Raw genomic sequence first — 20,129 nt, forward strand, 5'->3', positions numbered from 1 at the left:
ATTTATATCTATTTACAACGATCTTCTTTCTTCCAAAGAAGAGAAGGGTAAATTGGAAAAATCATGTTCCTTGACATTTCAACATTGGAGTGCATGGAGAAAGCAGTGCCTCTGACACCTCTGGTAGAGTGTTTTTATAAGCTCTGGTTCCTGTTTTACGACCTTAAAGCTTTGTCACATCCATTGCTGTTTTAAAAGTTTCAGAAAAGGTTGTTCCTAAGGATAGCAAGACTTTGCAAAGAATAGTTCTGTGATTGTATTCTGTAGACATGGTGTTTTCCAGTAGTTGGTTCAGTGAAATAACAGATTATTTATAGAAACCAGGTGGAATCAATCTGATGAGCTGAGCTAACTCAGAAAAGATCTTTCCAAAAACACATAAATGTTAGGTGAAATATAAACAAAGGAAGGCTCTCAAAATGTAACTAAGCTCAAAAGAATGAGAAGGAAATCCAGATACCAAAAATAGAGGCGTCAAAGCCAGCAGGGTTAGAGGAGGTGAAGCTGGGGAGGCTGCATAGGAGTATCAGACCATGCAAAGGGCTCAGAGGCAGAGGTTTCAGGGGTTAATGCAGAGAGAGAGCACCTTAGTCCCATGTGCTTTATAACAGAACCCTATGCATAAAGTTGCAAATTGTGTAGGGATGCCATTTTAGTGAACAAAAACTAGAAAAATTTTACTCCTTAGATTGACAGAGAAGCAATGAGTCATACTGTAGCCACAGGGAAATAGATGAAAGAAAGAGTTACCCACTAGAAACTGGAAGCCCATGCTTATATATGAGGTCCAATTTCAGGCTAGCCAATGCTACATACTATTAATATACAAATTGATGTAACCCATAGGGGCCTAGAAGAGGCAAAAGAAAACTCATTCTGAACAACTAGAGCATACACAGGAAATGAACCGCAATGAAGGAGGGTCCTTCTGTACTAAGGATAGGAAAATTAGCTTCCCAGTAGCTGGAATTCCAAGAAAAGTCTGAAAGAGTCTATAAAACACCGATGAAAGAAGATACAGAAATCAAAAACCAAGAGGAGGGTGGTATGTAAGAACAGGTGGAATTGGAAGAAAAATAAAACGCATAGACATGAAAAGTCTAGTGATTTAAATTAAAACATATTGGAAAATTATTAAGTAGTTTAGATAAAGCGGAAGGGAGAAGGGAAATTAAAAACATGGAAGAGATTTGGGGATGTGGAAGATAGAATGAGATCGATATAGAGATATTATAGATAGAAGCTCCAGGAGAAGGAGAAATAGAGAACGGAGGTGAGGCAGGAATCTCAGTGTTTTCTGTAAGTGAAGATCAACAAACCTTCAAGCTATTGTAGCTTTCCAGACCTGCGCAGCTGAACAGGACATAAAAACAAACCTCTACCCAGTCATACTAAATATTGTCATAAAACTACAGCCTATCAAAGACAAAGGGAATTACTGCAAAAGCAACCAGAAGGAAAAGACAGATTCCCTGCAAAAAAAAAAAAGGCAAACTGAGTAAGCTTCAGTACTGATGACAAGAAGAGACAGGAAAATCAGAGTTGTGTGTTCTGAAGTGTTTGCATTGTTCAAAATGGGGGTTAAATTATTTTCTAACTTTTGACCTTGTCAAATGTGCAGGCTAGAAATGTAAGGGTGACCACTAAAATAAATAATGCAGTATTCCTCTCAACCAAAAAAAAAAAGCAAAGAAAAAGCCTGATAAACAAGAAGCATAAAATGACACCATACATATTTTTAAATATAATTGTATATTTATTACCCATACGTATCTCTGGAACAACAGTATAAAATATAGACTGGAAAGTTGTTTCTTTTTTACAGAAGGGAGAAGAATGGGAAGTATAAGGAATTCGTATTTGAGATTTTATTCTTTTATGAAAATCTGAAGCAGTTATCACAGTTAGGGCTGCTCCTGACATTTGCAGGACTTGGTAAACAGTACCAACGGAGACCGTGAACCATGCGTAAATATGTGAAACTATAAATCAAGCTAGCAAAGAATTCTGTGCTTTTATGATGACACCTTCATAAAGTCTGGTGTACTTCCTGATTCCTCGCTTACTTGAAGGCCTTAGTCGGGACAAGGCAGCCTGGGAAAGAGCTCACTCCCTGGACACCCCCTCTTTGCTTCAGAACCCCAGCTCTGCCCTGCACTCTGAGGGCATCTGCACACGTGTGGTATGGTGGACATCCCAGCCCACACATCCAGTTTCTATTCATATACCGTGCAAAAAGCACCCTTTGGCCACCCCCACAGGCCTGGGGTGTGCACATATGATCTGCTTTTAGGGGGTTGGAGCTCAGGATGAAGTTGAGTTAGCCTTGAATGCAGGCCTAGGGGTCACTGAGCAGGGACTTCTAAGGTTCCAAATAACCGAGGTGGTGGAAGGCAGGCCTGGGCGGTGGGTGGATGTGCCTCCTCAGCTGTGGACCCCTCACCATGTGTGGAGAAAGGGCTGTGGGACAGAGTGGGTCCCTCTGAAGCAAGGAGTCGCGTTTTTAAACAATATTTCATTACAGGCCGAGCACGGTGGCTCACGCCTGTAATCCCAGCACTTTGGGAGGCCTGGGCGGGCAGATCACCTGAGGTCACGAGTTTGAGACTAGCCTGGCCAACATGGCTAAACCCCGTCTCTACAAAAATACAAAAATTAGCAGGGTGTGGGGATGTGCGCCTATAATCCCAGCTACTCGGGAGGCTGAGGCAGGAGAATCGCTTGAACTCTGGAGGCGGAGGCTGCGGTGAGCCAAGGTTTTGCCACTGCACTCCAGCCTGGGCAACAGAGCAAGACTCTGCCTCAAAAACAAAAAGAAAAAAAAATCATTATTAAAAAAAGAGAGAGAAAAGCATACACCACTCCAGACGGCGTCTGCCGGCACAGGAGCCCTGCCAGCGAAGCCCCATCTGATCTTTGTCAAGTTATTTGATACAGCTGAGTCTGTTCTCTTACCTGCCTGGTGAGAGACCAACATATGTGATTTCAACGATCCTTCTCACTTCTGGGGATCTGTAACATTCTCATAAGCCCCATCACAAGGAGGAGCTTCTGGGATGTACAAGGTGGTTCAGGAGGCATGTCCCTGTGGTCCAGCGGCGTGGGGGCACAGCCTAATCCTGCGTGGTCCTCAACTTCTGAGGAAATAATGTATTAGGTGCCTTTTATGTCCCCATGTGGGGCCTGGCTGGTGAGGGTACCCTGGGCCAGGCAGTGGGAGGAGCGCCCTCTGCGCACAGTGCCTTTTATTTTGTGCAGGAGTCACCGCCAATGCTGGGCACATGTTAGACAGGGAGGACAGGCCCTTCCTTATACCTGCCACATTCTGGAACGAGGCAGCACAGGGAGCTGCAGACTGTCGATGATGTCAGCTACACAGAGGGACAGGTGCCACGGGCTCACTCCTGTGTCTGCACATCGGTGCCGTCCAGGGCAGTTGCTCAGCTGGACCCAGTGAGATTAATTTGGCCCATGGAAGAGGAGAAGGGAGGAGAACCAGTGTGAAAGGATAGAGAAAGTATTTTTCTTCCTTAGCCGTGAGACGTTTTGCTGGGCTTAGCTAGCTGAGGCTCACCCTTAATTGGTAATGAATTAAACATTGTTATTTAAACCAAGGGGATCAGAAATGCTCTGTCTTGGAAATTCAAAATGAACTTCTGCTCAAAGAACTGTGAAGAACAGCCAGGGCCCCACTTTTCTTTCGATGGCCCTGGGGGAAGTAGGCAGGTCTTCGATCATGGGAGGGGCCTCCTCAGGCTCCAGACTAACGATTGGGGTTGAAGGGGTGGTACATGGGATTCAAGGACCTGCGGCTTCTACAACTCCATATGTCCTGACGTTCCCACAAATGCGATGGGGCTGTATTCGTCTGCCTGGGCTGCCGCAATAAGGTGCCATAGGCTGTGTGGCTTAAACAGCAGAAATTGATTTTGTCACAGTCTGGAGGCTGGAAGTCCAAACTCGAGCTATCTACAGGTTGGTTTCTCGTGCGGGCTCTCTCCTTGGCTTACAGGTGGCCGCGTGCACCAGGGTCTTCCCTCATCTCCTATTCTTTTTTTTTTTTTTTTGAGACGGAGTTTCGCTCTTGTTACCCAGGCTGGAGTGCAATGGCGCGATCTCGGCTCACCGCAACCTCCGTCTCCTGGGTTCAGGCAATTCTCCCGTCTCAGCCTCCTGAGTAGCTGTCATCTCCTATTCTTATTAGGACAGCACCCATGCTGGATTAAGGCGGTCCTAATGACCTCATTTCACCTTAATTACCACTTTAAAGGCCCTATTTCCAAATGCAGCCCCATTCTGAGGCACGAGAGGTGAAGACTTCAACATGTGAATTTAGGGGGGACACCATTCAGCCCATAATCTATTATGCCTCGAGGGCACTGGCAAACTCCTGTAATGACAAGCAAAATGACAGCCTGATAGTAAAAATCAAAGCACTTTGGCCTGCCTGGGCAGTTTTCAAGCACTCCCTTTGGGTTTATAGAAATAAACAGGTTGGGCGTGGTGGCTCACACCTGTAATACCAGCACTTTGGGAGGCCAAAGCGGGAGGATCACTTGAAGCCAGGAGTTTGAGACCAGCTTGGGCAGCAAAGCAAGGCCCTGTCTCTACCAAAAAAAAAAAAAAAAAAAAAAAAAAAATGTTTAAAATTAGCCAGGCGTGGTGGTGCACACCTGAGGTCCCAGCTACTCAAGAGGCTGAGGTGGGAGAACTGCTTGAGCCCAGGAGCTCCAGGCTGCAGTGAGCTGTGATTGTGCCACTGCACTCCAGTCTGGACGACAGTGAGATCCCCATCTTTTAAAAAAATAGAATAGAATAGCCAAGCTCCACGTTTCTTCACACAGTGGTAACCTTGAAGGGAATAGGTTCAGGAAAGGCAGGGATTGCTCCTTAGCCGTCTGTTTTAGAAGAAAACTCGCCCTGATTTTCATTGGGGGTCAAAATAATCAAGTTCTGCGGAACGAAGCGGGCCTGTGGCTGGGGTCCTCAGGCCTCGGCGGGGCTCTCACCCCGTGCAGTGCAGGGGGCTGCAGGCAGGATTCAGGCGCGGAGACGTTCACCCGGAAACAGGCCGCTCCTTGCAGAAATGTCCTGGGAAGTCCAGCGTCCCGCGGGTATGGACCGGGCACATGCACACTTCGGCGGGGAGGGGGCGCTGACTGAGGGAGGGGCTGGAAACGGCGTTTTCCACAACGGGGAGCCAGCCTCGAGGCGCCCAGATGGCACCTGCTCGAAATCAGGTGCGGCTGGTGAAGCACCACGCTTTCCCCCTACCCCGAGTCTGTCTGTCTCATTGTACGACCCGAGTGTTGAGGTGACCCGAGACTGACGCGCTGGCTTTATCTGCAGGCTGAACGAGCGCGACCGCCTGATCAAGAGGCTGGGCCGGAAGACGCCCCCGACGCTGTTCCGGGGCAGCTCCCTGCAGCAGGGCGTCCCGCGTGAGTACAGCGGTGGGGGAGGGGGGCGCTGATGGAGTTGTGGGTGTCGGTGGGGGCGGGGGCGGGGGCTGGTGGGGACCAGGTGGGTGCTGATGGGGGATGGGGGCGGGGCGCGCCTTTGGAAGTAGAACTTCAAAATGTGTATTTGGCCCCAGGAACGTGCAGCTTGAATGTAGGTAATGCCCTGGGACCACAAAACCCTTAAAGTGCTGATGTGGTTAAGATCCTAACGTCAGCCTCCCAAGAGGAGTTTTTTTTAAGGCTGAAGCAGTATGACCTTTAACTGTTGCCCCTAGAGATGGCAATATGAACTGTTTTGTGTAGTATCGCCATATTCATTGAAACAATGACCATCACTGGGGAAAAACATCTCCATGCCTCTCCCAGGAAGGCTGCTACATGTCTGAAGCGTCCCCCTGCCACCTCCGCCCTCACCTCCAGATTCCCTCTTCCCTGACCCCTACTTTGGAGCTCAGTGGGAGCTCATGGGCTTGTTTTTAGCAATCCAGTCATCAGATCTCAGCTGCCACAGATCCAGGCTGCCTTCCCCAGAGCTCAGGCCAACCCAGCCCTGCCTCTCTGGGCCCTGTGTCCTTCTCCAGCCCCTTTCCACCTCATCACGGGCACATGCCAGCTCTTCCTCCCATACCCACTCCCTGCCTCCGTTTCCCTTCCCGAATAGTTTGGAGGGAAATGACTGGTAGAAAGAGATGAGTTGGGCTGGGTGCAGTGGCTCTTGCCTGTAATACCAGCACTTTGGGAGGCTGAGGCAGGTGGACCACTTGAGGTTAGGAGTTCGAGACCAGCCTGACCAACATGGTGAAACCTCGTCTCTACTAAAAATACAAAATTAGCTGGGCATGGTGGCATGTGCCTATAATCCCAGCTACTTGGGAGGCTGAGGCAGGAGAATCACTTGAACCCAGGAGGTGAAGGTTACAGTGAGCCAAGATCACACCATTGCACTCCAGCCTGGGCAACAAGAGTGAAACTTCGTCTAAAAAAAAAAAAAAGAAGAAGAAGAAGAAAGAAAGAGACAGGTTTATGAACATGAAGAATCATTGTTCACACAGTACAGGCAGTGAAGGATCTGTGTTCAGTTGCGCTCCACCTATCAACAGGTATTTGCAGACTTTCTCAAAGGAAAGAGGAGGAGGGAGACAGAATATCATCGCCTTTCAGAAATCTACTCCCTGTCTTCATTTTCCCATGTGGAATATCATATGGGAAGAAGGGGACTGACGTGCTTCTGTCCTTTAATGCTCCACTGTCCAGGAGGTGGGTAATGCTGCCCCAAGGACACAAAGCAGAGGCTCAGGTCAGAAAGTGGCTGACCCAGCATTGCTCAGTGACATGCCCTGAGGTCTGGACTGCAGCCTCAGACTCTGGCCCAAGAGAGAGGTCAAGTCAAGAGGTTTGATGGGACAGGAGTGCTGACTGTTGGGCAGCCCTCTGGAGATGGACTGCCTGGGTTCCTGTCCCTGCTCCCCTGCTTTTTTGTGACCTTGGGCAAGTTACTTAATGTCTGTTTCTGCATCTGAAAAGTTGGGTAATATGAGAATTTACTGGATGTTAGAGGTTCAGTCTAGGTCCTGTCACCCGCCGCTGCACAGAAAGCCAATCACTGAGACAATTATTGCCAAGGGAGAAGGCTTCATCTGGTGCTATAGCCAATGAGGTAGCAGATTCATCTCAAATCCATCTCCCTGACTGACTAAAATTAGGGGTTTATAGAGCAAGGAAGAAATGTAACAATGTGTAAGAAAACCAGAATCAGGAGGGGTAAGGAGGCAATCAAGATGAATGAGGGGCTTGGCATCCCATCGTCTGGATGAGATCACTGGGTGATTTTCAGATCTTTGATACTGTTTGTTTGTTTGTTTGTTTGTTTTGTTTTGTTTTGTTTTGTTTTGTTTTGTTTTGTTTTTTGGAACAGAGTCTTGCTCTGTCGCCAGGCAGGAGTGCAGTGGTGTGATCTCAGCTCACTGCAACCTCCGCCTCCTGGGTTCAAGCAGTTCTTCTGCCTCAGCCTCCCGAGTAGCTGGGACTACAGGCGCACACCACCATCCCCAGCTAATTTTTGCATTTTTAGTAGAGACGGGGGTTTCACCATGTTGGCCAGGATGGTCTCGATCTCTTGACCTCGTGATCCGCCTGCCTCGGCCTCCCAAAGTGCTGGGATTACAGATGTGAGCCACCAAGTCCTGCCTCTTTGATACTTTTTGGGAGGCCTGGGAGGTCCTTACCTGAGGAAGAAACTCAGATAAAACAAATGTAAGTGTCAAGCTTTAAGACCAGAAGGGCCATTTCTGTTTTTCCAAAAAAAAAAAAAAAAGCTGTCTATGGGACTATTGGGTTGGCTTCAATTCGGAGGATTAAATGAGATCAAAAAGTACCTAGAACAGTACAGGCAATATAGAGTCCCATCAATGTTGGGTATTATTATTCTGCTATTATCTGAATAATTTGGGGAAACTTACATATTTCTCTAAATTTTTATTTTCTCCTATGGAGAAAAAGAATTTTAATGATATACATCTTACACAGTCCTTGTGAGTCTTCACGACAGTATGTGTAAAGCGCCTTCTGTATGCCAGACACAGAGAAAACACAAACAGTTTCCCAGAACTCTACAGGGTCTGTTCTCTAGAGCCGTGTTGCCTCTCTGATGAATGTTTCAAAATAACCGTAGACAGAATATACACGATATATATGTTGTGATCAAAGACAGAGTGAGAATTTTTATGGGAGAGTCATAAATGTCTTAAGACAACTACTAAATGCTTTTCTTAAGTCAATATTTTGAAGACCAAAAAAAATCTACTGAATAAATATAAGAAATAAGAAGGCTTCTAAAATCACACCACATTTTTTAAACACTCAGTGACTAGTACTAGAACCTGATGGATAACCTATTAGGACGTTTCTGTCACTAACAGCCAGAGAAGACCATCAGGTGGTCAGAACTGGTCCTGGGGTGCAGTACCGGTGTTTAGTGGGTCTCAGCCTTTGATGTTCCCCCTGGGTCTGTTGAGGAAACTGGCAGGAAAAACTCTAATCTTGGTAGTACTTTTAGTTCCTGTGAGCCACCAACGTACACTGTTCGTAATCAGCATTTCCTACACGGTCTGATTTCCTCATTGTCCCCATGATCTTCTCGTTTCTGTGGCTATTAGGAATCCTTCCAGACAGGAAGCTGCTATTTTCATTAAGACCCTATCAGAGCTCAGATTCAAAGGAATGCTACTTAAAGGGAGTTTTATTCCAAAATAATGAAAAAAATGATATGATTTTATGGCCTTCACCACATGTTCTACCCAGAGAAGACAAAACAACTAAGAAATCCATCCATCCTCCCACCTCCTGTCACCTACACGATTCTGTCCTCCATTCTGGCTGTGGCAATTTAGAAAGCAGATGTGTTAGGAAGCCAGCCAGAGAAGGTTCACAGTTAGTTGAGTCCATGAGAGCTCCTTCTAGGCCCCCATCAGGACTTTCTGGCTGTTAGGACTTCCTGAAAGATGAGCGAGAGTGGGGAAATGCAAAGAGCTGGAGGCTTCCTCTGAGCTGCGCATTTGGATGCAAATGTCAGTTAAAGGTTCATTAGGCAGAGCAGAGGAGCAGGTCTGCATCTTCATCAGGTGGGGCGGGTCGCTGGGCAGGCAGGGCTGGTTGAGTGGTGATGGTGTCTGTTTTTCCAGTGAAACTCCTCTCTTGACAGCTTTAACTCCCACCAGGCCTGGTTTCTAAGAGGAAAATGTTTCATCTAAAATTTTATCTGAACCTGGGAGGACTCCCTCTCCCAAGATAAACCTATCAGGCCCTCCTCCTTTCACTCTTGAATTGTAGAGTCCACTTTTATTCTCAGTGAAGGTTAAGAAAGTCTTAGCGCAGAACAGGCTGGAAATGTGGTGGTAGGTGCACCCAATGGGAACTAGGGAGGATGGTGGGAGACATTTAACACAGACCTCAGGGTGCTCTACTTACCCTGGGAGGTTTGCAACAGGAGGAGGAACTCCTCTGTCTCTTCAAAGGGAAACCTCAAACCCCTTCCCACCCCAGGGGGGCTGAATCATCCTGCTGCAATGCCACGGGAGCCCCTTGTGGCCGTGGCACTAATACACACAGAGTAAGTGACAGAGTAATGAGCTGAAGAAACCCCTGGAGTTTGGTTTGCAGTGGACACAGGCATGTTGTGGAAAACAAGATAAATAAAAGAAAAAGCTTTTGCACCTTTCATTTGAACGGGGAGTAGACTATTCCAAAGGCTAAGGTACCCTTCCCAAAAGAACACACCCAAACTTATTTTTATGTCTCCATGAGTTTCTCCATGAGAAAAAAAGCAGGCCAAAAAAGATACAAGAAGAATTATTCCTTTTAGATAGACTGTTGCCCCCGGCCCTTTCTTTCTGGCATGGATGTGGAGGCCTCTGTGTTGGCGCAGTGTGAACTGGCACTGACAGAAGGAGAGAATCCTGCAGCCTGCGTGTGACTGGGCATGACATGTCCTGGAGCCCATAGAGAGGAGCAGAGCTTGAGAGAACTTGGGCCTTGCCTGGTCCAGGCCATTTAATTTACAGGAAAGTACACCAAGACCCAGGGGGCTTACAGAGCCCAAAGTCACATGGCCAAGTAGCAGCAAGCAAGGGCTAGAACCACCCTTTCTTTCTTGGCCACCACGCGACCCCATGCTGCAGCCACTTGGGGTCCCCAGAATCTAAGACAAAAACCAGCGAGCGGAGAAAGACATCTTCAGGGTGGAGAGCTCAGCAGTGCTCAGCCTGCCACCAGAAGAGTTTATAAAGAGTATGTCCAGTTCTTTGGGGTGACTGCTCCTTACTCAGAATCACTTCTGTAGGACTGAGGAGCAGCCCCTGGGTGGTACAGCAGCTGTGGAATCAGTGGCCACCCTGCCATCGCAGCCGCTGTCCTGCCAGGCCCCCTCAGGAAGACATCAGATGTGTACTAGAAACGATCCTTATTCAAGGACTGGAGAGTGGAAATTGTCCAAGTTGACCACAGTATACAGCCTTGTTACTGGAGCAGACGAGGCAGTGTTATTTGCTAGATTTTGCTTTGAAACATCCCAAGGAAAGACGTCTCCTCTTTGACTGCAGTAAAAATGCTTCACAAAGAGCACCTTGTACAGGATTTGGGGTGGGAGTGTGTGTGCCACACGGTGCTGGAGGGAAGCAGGAGGCTGGGGCAGCTCCTCCAAACCAGACAATGGAGGTTTCTTTGTCACTGCTGATCTCTGATTGAACAACTTGGTGAAAATCCAAACGCTCTTAGGAGAACAGGAATGGTGGCATTTGCTCTTCAGTGCTTGAAAGCAGATCATGTGAAGACTCTGAAGCTCTGAGAATTAAAGCGCAGCCACCTCATCAGAGAGTTCAAGTGCACTGGATGTGGGTGCAAGGCTGGAACAAGCACGCCTGCCCCCAAGGGAGCTCCCCTCCAGGCGGGTGCTGCCTTCAGGCTCAGGGACCCACCTGCTCCTCTACCCAGCAGTCGGGGGCTCACACCAGTCTTCACCATGGCTACCACATGGTGGTAATTTTTGGTTCATGGGTTTTGTTTTGCTAGAAATGGAGGTGAGCAAGTAGACAAAGTCCCCTGTGGAAAATTCCTCTCTGTTGTTCTGTTCACCCTGGCTCAGCTTGCGTCACCTTCTCTCCCGCCCGCTGCCTCTTCCTCCCATGGCTTCACTGGTCTGGGGCCTCCTCCCTGCTGCTCAGCCCATGTCCTCATTCAACTCTCAGGCCACCCCTGCAGATAAGCCCATGCCTCCCCGGATAACCCCCCTGAGTCTTTGGGATTCGCAGGCAGTGGCTGGAAGGCATGCTCTCTGGAGGAGCTGGGAAGCCAGCCCAGGACTGGGACTCTCAGTTATGGGAACACACAGAGTAAGAAAACAGCCTGAGTGTCTTGTTTTAAAGCCTCCTCTTCTCCATCCCGTGAGGACTCTTCTGTCTCGTTACTGTACATCTTGATACTCTAGAAATTTCATTTTTAAGCCAGATGTCTGAGGAAATTAACAAGCAGTTTAGGAACTGATACATGGGCACATTTTCTGACAACTTTTCTCCTTTTAAAGAGTATGACACGGAACACACAGCTCCCTTGATAAGTTGTAGGCATGCATGGATGGAAGTCAAGAGTGTCAGGTTTTTGATTGTGTTGTCTTTTGGCCGAATGTCTAATTGAGCTGTGGGACTTTTCCATACCCCTGACACAGAAGGGTTAGCCATGGAGAGCGGCGCTTATAAATGTCTTTCTGTTGGAAGGGCCCGTTGGAGGCAAAGCCCCACTCTGGGCTTGTGAACACTAAAGCTCTTCCTCAGCTCTAGAGTGTGGACCCTGCGTTTGCTTCCCAGCTCTGCCACTCACGAAGTCTGCACCTTGGGCAGGTCACAAACATCTCTGTGCCTCAATCTTCCCATCTGTGAAGTGGGAGGAATATAATCACATATCTCATAGGGTTTCTAGGAGGAGTCAATGAGCTATATTTTATAGAACAGTGTCTTAGACACATGGCATTTAACGAGTATTAGCTATTATTTATTTTATTAGTAGTATATAAACTGATTGTATGAGAACAGTCTTCCTGTGGCCACAGGTCCAACAGTCACTAAATTCCTTTTGACTTTATTGTGTAATTTTTTTCTTTGTTTACATGGAAACAAACCTACTTTGATTACTTATTACCACTCCAGATCAGTCTGATTTAAAAACAGGGCCGCGTGTGGCGGCTCATACCTTATAACCCCAGCACTTTGGGAGGCTAAGGCGGGCAGATTGCTTGAGGTCAGGAGTTTGAGACCAGCCTGGCTAACATGGTGAAACCCCGTCTCTGCTAAAAATACAAAAAATTAGCTGGGCGTGGTGGCGCATGCCTGTAGTCCTAGCTACTCAGGAGCCTGAGGCAGGAGAATCGCTTGAACCCCGGAGGCAGAGGTTGCAGTGAGCCAAGACTGTGCCACTGCACTCCAGCCTGGGTGACAGAGCAAGACTCTTATCTCAAATAAATAAATAAATAAACAAACAAACAAACAAACACAGGAAGGCTCCACGCATCACGTGCATTTTGCCAGCTTGTACTATTAGTGTTGTGTGTGTTTTCCCTGGCATGTCTACAGCTTCATACATAGTCGGCTGTCCTACAGCATCAGGTGGACAGGAGTACTTCCTCTTAATTGGCAGTGGGAAAGTGCAGATGGGGACCGATGACCCACGGTGTATGATTCCCACACTGAGCTCAGATGCAGCCCCCTAGAAATAGGAAACCTACCCTTGGAGCCCTTCCCAGCATCAGCAACTAGAACCATGGGACCCCAGTCAGCCTGTACGTAGCCATCACGGCCCCTCTACGGCCACAGGTTTCTTCATCTCACGCCTCCACCTATTCAAGGCTAAGGAGGCCAGGCGTCGCATACCACTCACCTGCATGCTGCCAAAAAAGCAGCTCATTTTAAACCTAGTGTGCTCCCCCAATCCTCCCGTTAACCAGTTTCTCCTGTGTGCTTCACTTTCAGACGGGTATGCTTTTTCTCAAGAAGAACACGGAGCTGTGAGTCAGGAAGAAATCATCCGTGCTTATGACACCACCAAAAAGAAATCCAGGAAGAAATAAGACGTGAATTTTCCTGACTGATCTTAGGAAAGAAATTCCGTTTGTTGCACCCGGCGTTAAAACATCTTTGTCAGAAAAGACTGGCGTCAGCAGCCAAAACACCAGAAAACACATTTCTGTGGCCTTAGCCAAGCAGTTTGTTAGTTACATATTCCCTCGCAGACGTGGAGTGTAGACCGCAGGGGAAGCCATCTTTTCCCTCCCAATTTGTCTGCAGTGCTTAGCCTGACTTTTGTTTACGTCATCATGAAGCATTCAACTGTGCTCTGTGAGGTGTGAAATTAAAAACATTATGTTTCACCAATATTTAAACATCAGTACTAGTTGTCCTGGGAGAAGGGGAAAGGAGTTTTATGTTGCGTGAGAGGCCCGTCCTGTGTAATTGGAGCAGGGCACACTTGCTTCCTGTTTGGTTAACTCACAGATTAAGTCCAACGGGCCACATGCAGACTTCACTGTAGGCAGGTTGCTCTCCTGCTTTGATTCCTGTTTCATTTGTATGAAGTTGGCATAAACTTCTTGATTGCAGTGAAATCATAAAAATCTGTTCCAGGGTGGTCAACCTGAGAACATTTATTTGAATCTCTTTGCCACATTTCCAGCAGGGTGAACCCACTGATGCTCTGGCAGAATCTTCCGCACCCTCTCCAGGTGCACTTGGCCCAGTCCCGCCACCGTATCCAGGTGCCCCTCACCCCCACGTCTGCTGCATGGCTGGCCATGGCGCTCAGTGCATGGCGGCTGGTGGGCAGCCAACCCAAACCCGCGCCTTTCCTTGTTCCTCTGCAGACTCAGATACAGATGCGAAAAATTCCTTCCTCCACCGCCCTTCTCGTTCTGTAAAGAAAAGAAACATAGCCTTTTCCGCATATATTCTAAATGTCTCTTTGCCTCTGTCTGACATGGGGCCACCCCGCAGGTCAGAGTGGTGGTAGAACCCTTCAGCACTCCCAGCCGCCGTCAGGCTCTGAATACTCACCTCCCAACCTCCAGACTGCCCAGCCTTTGGCATCCACTTATGTTAGAACCCATGCTTGTTTCAGAGCACATTTTGGACTTTCACTATTGGGAACTGAATGAATTTATAGCGTGCCTGTGCAGCGACGGAACGCACCTGTCGCTCTTAGCTCTAGAGTCAGAGGATGAGTAAACCCAGTTGCAAGAGTACAGGACATTGAGCGGGGAGAACAAGATGGCCACAGAAGTCTTCAGAAGGAGAAGGAAGGGCACGGAGACACTGAGAGGAGGAGACAGGAATCGCCACCAGATCTCTGCAGTAGAAACTCTGAAATAAGCCTGAGACCCAGACAATTGTCATGATCAACCCAGTGTGTATTAAAGCTTAAACGAGACCTTTACATACAGTTTTAATTGAAAAGAATTCCAAACATTTGAGAGAAACACCTTTTTTAAAATATACTGACATGGTTTCTTTTCTGTATCCCATCAGTGTTAGACACAGGTACCTGTCGGAATATGGCAAATCCTGAATTCTAAGATAAGGAAGGGAAGTGCTGAGTCACTGACTTTCCCAACTGCAGAGTCCCACACTCTAAATCTAACCAGAACCTAGATGCCCTCAGGCATGAATGTGAGTACCTGGAGCCCTTAATAAACAACCTGCCTGGAGCCCTGTTCTCTGCTCTGCTTGCAAACCAGAGTTGGATGGCCTAAATACTTCTGGCAACTGTTACTGGTGAAAATGGGAATTCAGAGCATGTTTTGGATTTTCACTGTTGGGAACTGAATGAATTTATAACATGCCTGTGCAGCGAAGGAGCACACCCATCACTCTTAGCTCTAGAGTCAGAGGATGAGTAAACCCCATGGGGATGAATGTGCTAAATTAGGAAATAAGACATTAGTGCACTTTGCTTCCTAACCCTTCATTTTCAGAAATCTACAACTTATTGGGCATGGAAATAATTTAAAATATGATTTGCATTGACTAAGAAAACCAGTCTTCACCTGTGAGGTGACCAGAATGCAGAGAGGGCCTGAGGGGCAGCAGAACAATGCAATTCACATTGCCGAGGCTCCCAAAAGGGCTGTTTCTTTCTCCCCAAGGTGCATAAAGCATTTTTAAATACTAGAGCACCGAGCAAGACTGAAGGACTGTCACGCAGGAGCTACAACATGAAATGTGCCTATGACTAACACGACAAACCCAGAAAAGTGATGACCAAGATACCCAGAGGAGAAATGAAAACTGGAATTGAATGTGCATTAGGCATCTTAACTATTAATGCTTGGTACAGCAGCTGTGGAATCAGTGGCCACCCTGCCATCGCAGCCGCTGTCCTGCCAGGCCCCCTCAGGAAGACATCAGATGTGTACTAAGCCTGGTTGGAAAGAGTGGATTAAAAACTCAGTTCTTTGTCAGACAGCTCTGTCTTGAACTTGAAGCCTTCCAAATCAGAATTATGAATTTAAGTGTGTTTTTGTTTTGGGGTTTTTGTTTTTATTTCTTAGAGTTCATATTTTTCTGGGATTTAAGTATACAGGTGTATTTTCCTATTCGCTTGAGGAGTAGACTAAACAGTCTTTGCAATGATGACAGATGCACACGGAAGAAAACATTAGAAGAGATGCTTTTCTGTCCTCTCACATGGTTGAGCATTCTCATAGCCAAATGACTAAATTGGGTTTCTAGGAGGAGCAGCTGTCACTACATGTGATCTATAATATTTAGCCAGGGCCGACTCAGGGGCTGTGTCATTTGTCCTATCTTTAAATTGAGGTCAGAGTGTCACACACAACCCCTCCCCTGGGGCAGGGTGGACTGGCCTAAGTTGCATACGCTGGCTGTCAGCTCAGCGAAAATGCCACGTGGGGCTTGTCACTCTGCCACACACTAACTGACCCACAGGCTGGCAGGTCACACTTGGTTAGCCCTCCAGGGCCGGACTCTGGATTGAGCTAAACTGGCAGAATCCACTCAGACCAACCCTTGGTCTATTGCTGTACACAGACAGCCCACTCCTGCACTGAGTCTCTGTTTTGTCCTGGACGTCCCTGCAAAAGAAAGAGACCAGTTGTACTCTGAGCTTAGTTCTGGGTTGCCACTACCCACTGACACCTGCCAGCAAGGGTAGCTGTGGAAACATACACCAGGAGAGCAGGGTAGTCTGGGTAAATACTCCATGCTGATCAGAACAGGCTCAGTCATAATTTAGGAGGAGAGCTGATGTGTCTATCCTGCCTCAATGCAGACTATTCCAGGCTTCTCGACCAGGGTTATGTTCCCCCATCTCCCAACACACACATGCACACACAAAAACAAAAGCATGGTAACTCTTTTGGTTCATTCAGTACACCGTACAAAACGTGCTTCGGAGAGACAAGAGCTATTTCTTTGACACTCGTGGAGGAACAGCCTGAGAAGTGAACCTGGGCTTTGGGAGAACTCTGCTGAGATTCTGTTGACATTCTCCTTTCCTTGACAAGGCTTCAGGTCTGTCTTACTATAGGGAGCTGGCTGTGAAAATCAGTAATAACTTCTCAAGAAGCGTGAAAAATGGGGGGGAAAAGTGAGTCTAGGTAACTACTGTCTTATAATGTATATGTATGTAAATAATACAGGCTTTAACGTTGAATTTTTTAAAAAGAAAGCTATAGTCTGTAATTTCCATTTGTTATAATAATGACCTTTAATCTTGTTGTTTGGAACCAGAAAGCATTCAGGTACTTCTGTTCCAAGGGATTTATGACTTAAAGCACAGCTGAACTGGATGTTTGCAAAACTCTGCTACAGGATAAGGTGGTCTTTAGTTTTGAATGTGTGAAAGGACTGCGCACTCTTCAACCAGGGTTTGAGTTACTGCCCAGGGTCATTGTCTCAAAGTAATTCAAGGAGTGATTTAGCTTCAGCATTTGAAATGTAGCCTTTATCTCCTGGGATCCATAAAAAAATGTGAACAAGGAAATGGCAGCTAAGCAGAGCCTGAAATAATAACTTGGCAAAGAAATGAGTTTATCAGGTCGAGTCAAAAGATGGCATCCCCTGTTACACTCAAGAAATACTTTCTTCATGTAAATGTTTATACGGACATACATAATAACGATGGGGACAGTTGAAGCCCCCTGCCATCAAAAACAGAAAGTCAGTTGGCTTTGTTCTTGGTTCTTCATTGGCTCAAGGCTATTAATTGTCTCAGTGTAGCCTTGGGAGAGATTATTTAACCCCATCATAGCCATTTTTCCATCTTGAAGGGCAAGAAGGACCATTAGAAGGTTTTCAGTGGGTTGCGGAAGTGAGGGCTCCGGACCCGCATCGTTAGGTACTCTTGAAAGGAACAGAATGGGCATATTCGATGTGTTGTACTCCTCATTATTTTTTTTTCTCAGCATCCCAAATTGTCCATCAGTACATTCCCCTTCACCTTACCTGATCTTCATTTAATGCCCAGTCTCTAACTAATGCTCTGTTTAAAGCTCTCTTAATTTGTTGGATATGAGTGATTTGTGAATCTGGGATGTAACCCTGAGCGAGGAAAAAAGGGAATTGAGCCAGCATAAATCTTAATGGGCAGAAGCCACAAACAAATGGGAGCAGAAAAGAAGGGTTTTCTCCCCCGCGCCCCACCACACATATAATCCAGCGTTAACCTCCGAGGAACACCTCTGCTCTCCAGACTGAGGAGAAACAAAAGAGTGATTCTTTTTACACCCAGCCTGGCACATTTTCAAGTGACAGTCTCCGGCCCTAGTTGCCTTTGAGACATCCCCTCTGCTCTTTCTCCCAGGCCTTAGCCTAAGAAAAACATGCTCTCAAGATTAGCCCATAGGCAGTTCTTGTGACCTGGCTAAAGAAAGAAAGGAGACCTGTTTGTTTTAAAAGTCAGGCGCAAAGTGTCAGGTGGCTTTGATTTATGACAGAAAGAGGAAGAAGAAAGTTGGAGTAATAGCAGTATCCAAATAACCCTGCCCAGGAAACGTGGGGGTCAAGAGAGCTTATCAAGAGCCTTTTATAGGTGAGCTCTTCCGTGTGAAAGAAAAAAGGCCGGAAAGAGGGAGAGAGGCCAGAGAGCGGGCTGCCAACTCACCTCCAATGGGATTGGAGCGTGTTGTATTGCTAGAGATAACCTGGCATGTGGTTATAGGTGAATCAATAAACAACTAAAAAAAAAACAGAAAAAGATAACCCGTCATGGAGTTTCTCTCCTTCCCCGCACAGTAAATACTTTTGGGTTTTCATGGATAAAATCAGTGTAAGTACTGAAACTCTTACTCTCCTCTCCCACCCCGCTCTCCCCCGTTGCCCGAGATGGCCAAGTTCAGGCCTGTCCCATGCCACTTCCCTCTGAGCCTCCCTCTCAAGGGCCATGCAGGCAGCTGCAGCAGGGCCAGCTGCGGGACGGGGCTGCAGGTCACTGAATTACCGTTCAAAAGCATCATCTTTGTGGCGTCTTTCCCATGCGAGCAAAGCCATGTGCTCTCCTGTCTGCTGTTACATCTGTGCCTGGATTGCTTCAATATTGTTTGCAATGGGGAGGTTTTAATCTGGTTATGCAGAGGGAAGCAGGGCTGTGGGGGCACGTTTAATTGGCTCCCAGCAGAGTGGTGAGCGCTTCTATGGCGTGTGGGTTTTTTTTGTTCCCTCCCTCTAGAAGTGTTACCGTTTTCACGTCCTATTAATGTCCTCTGGTTGTTAAATTACAGCAGCACATTATAGTGCACTGGGTTCCCTCCTGGAGTGAACACAAATGAAGGGCATCTACTTGTATTTTTAGAAGTTTTGGGATAATTTCGTGATTTGTGGCTTTAATCAATCCTGTTGACTGGTGTATGTCTGCGCAAACCTGTTTCAAATAAATCTTTTGTTAAAGTAAGTGATTGGACTGTGTTTTCTTCTGGAATTTTCGTTTCCACTAATAAGCATTTACTGCCACAGGGACCATGGCCTGTAACACAGGGTTTGTCAGCAGGTGCGGGCTCAAGTACACATACACTGCCTGGAGAGCCGAGGCCCGGGCAGCAGTGTTCGGTGGCAGGAGCACGGGAGAGTCTGAATTGCAGATGAACGCATGCTCCTTGCTCTGAGGCAAGGCTCCCTTTTCGAGAACAGAGTCCAGGAGGCCACACTGAGTTTGGATTCAGTCACTCAAAGGAAAGAATGGTGCTTACATGACCTCCTTCCTCCATTACTTCCCTCCCTCTAGTTCATCTCAGTTGGCTACAAAAGGAGAGGGAGGCAGCTCAAATTCAATTGGTGAGCAGGAAATTGTGACATTGTTACTTTAAAAAGAGGAAAGACGCCCCTGCCCATTCTCTGTAAGTACAAGGAGTTGCATTCAGGTAAGCATCCACTGCCTCCAGGTTCTCTGTGATGCCTCAGCCAAGGCAGCCTCCTCGCACCTGGGGTAAAGTGGGAGGAAGCTAGGGGGCCCACATGTTGGCCCCTTGCCTGACTTTGTTTGGGTAGCTCTATACTTCCCCAGCAGGGCGTGACCTGGGGATGAAAGACAGCCTGTTAGATGACAGTTCTCTTTAGAGGCTTGAGCCTGAATCCCAAAAGACTTCTTAATTGCACTCTGAATTTATTGCAATTTTCCATAGTGGTCTTTGATTCCTCCCAGATGGTCCAGTTCTATCAGACATGGATTTGACCAACTCAGGGCAGTCCTGGCCTCAGTGGCTGTGTCCCAGGCATGGAAAGGACATGGGAGACCTCACTTGCAGGCAGAGAGTTCTACAGCTTAGAGCTCACCAGGGAAGGGCTTTCATCTCCTACTCCACATTGGCCAGGCCTTTTTTCCCCCAATGGTGAAAAAAATAAAAATGATTTAACACAATCAACAGCAAAGTGTTAAATTCCAACCTTTGCCATTTCTTGTTCGTATCTTTACAAAATCTGCCTTTGCTGCTGGAGTGGTTTTCTGAAATGTCATTCTTCACTGGTGTTCAGCAGAATAAACTTGAACCACTGAGAGGCCCTTATCAGCTGAAAACAGTTTGCAGACCCTAACCTTTCTGCCTAAAGCAATGTTCTTTGTAATGGGGTCCTCCGAAAAAGTCTTAGGATATTTTGAAAAATGATTCAGCTTCTGCTACTA

At 47.1% G+C, this 20,129-nt stretch overlaps 1 protein-coding gene across 4 annotated transcripts in view; it reads left to right on the forward strand.

The window, feature by feature from the left end:
- The window catches only part of ATP8A2 (ATPase phospholipid transporting 8A2), a 670,261-nt gene extending 651,356 nt beyond the window's left edge, over positions 1-18,905 (forward strand). For all 4 annotated transcript variants that reach the window (XM_021677381.2, XM_064373518.1, XM_021677384.2 and 1 more), the window contains exons 36-37: positions 5,350-5,441; positions 12,977-18,905. In XM_021677381.2, the coding sequence (XP_021533056.1) occupies positions 5,350-5,441; positions 12,977-13,074 (190 nt within the window). In that variant the 3' untranslated portion in view covers positions 13,075-18,905. The remainder of the gene's footprint in view (positions 1-5,349; positions 5,442-12,976) is intronic.
- The last annotated feature ends 1,224 nt before the right edge of the window (positions 18,906-20,129 follow it).

The sequence above is a fragment of the Aotus nancymaae genome, unplaced genomic scaffold (genome assembly GCF_030222135.1).
Source record: "Aotus nancymaae isolate 86718 unplaced genomic scaffold, 86718_ANA_hifiasm-v0.15.2.pri h1tg000009l, whole genome shotgun sequence".
Taxonomy (NCBI): Eukaryota; Metazoa; Chordata; class Mammalia; order Primates; family Aotidae; genus Aotus; species Aotus nancymaae.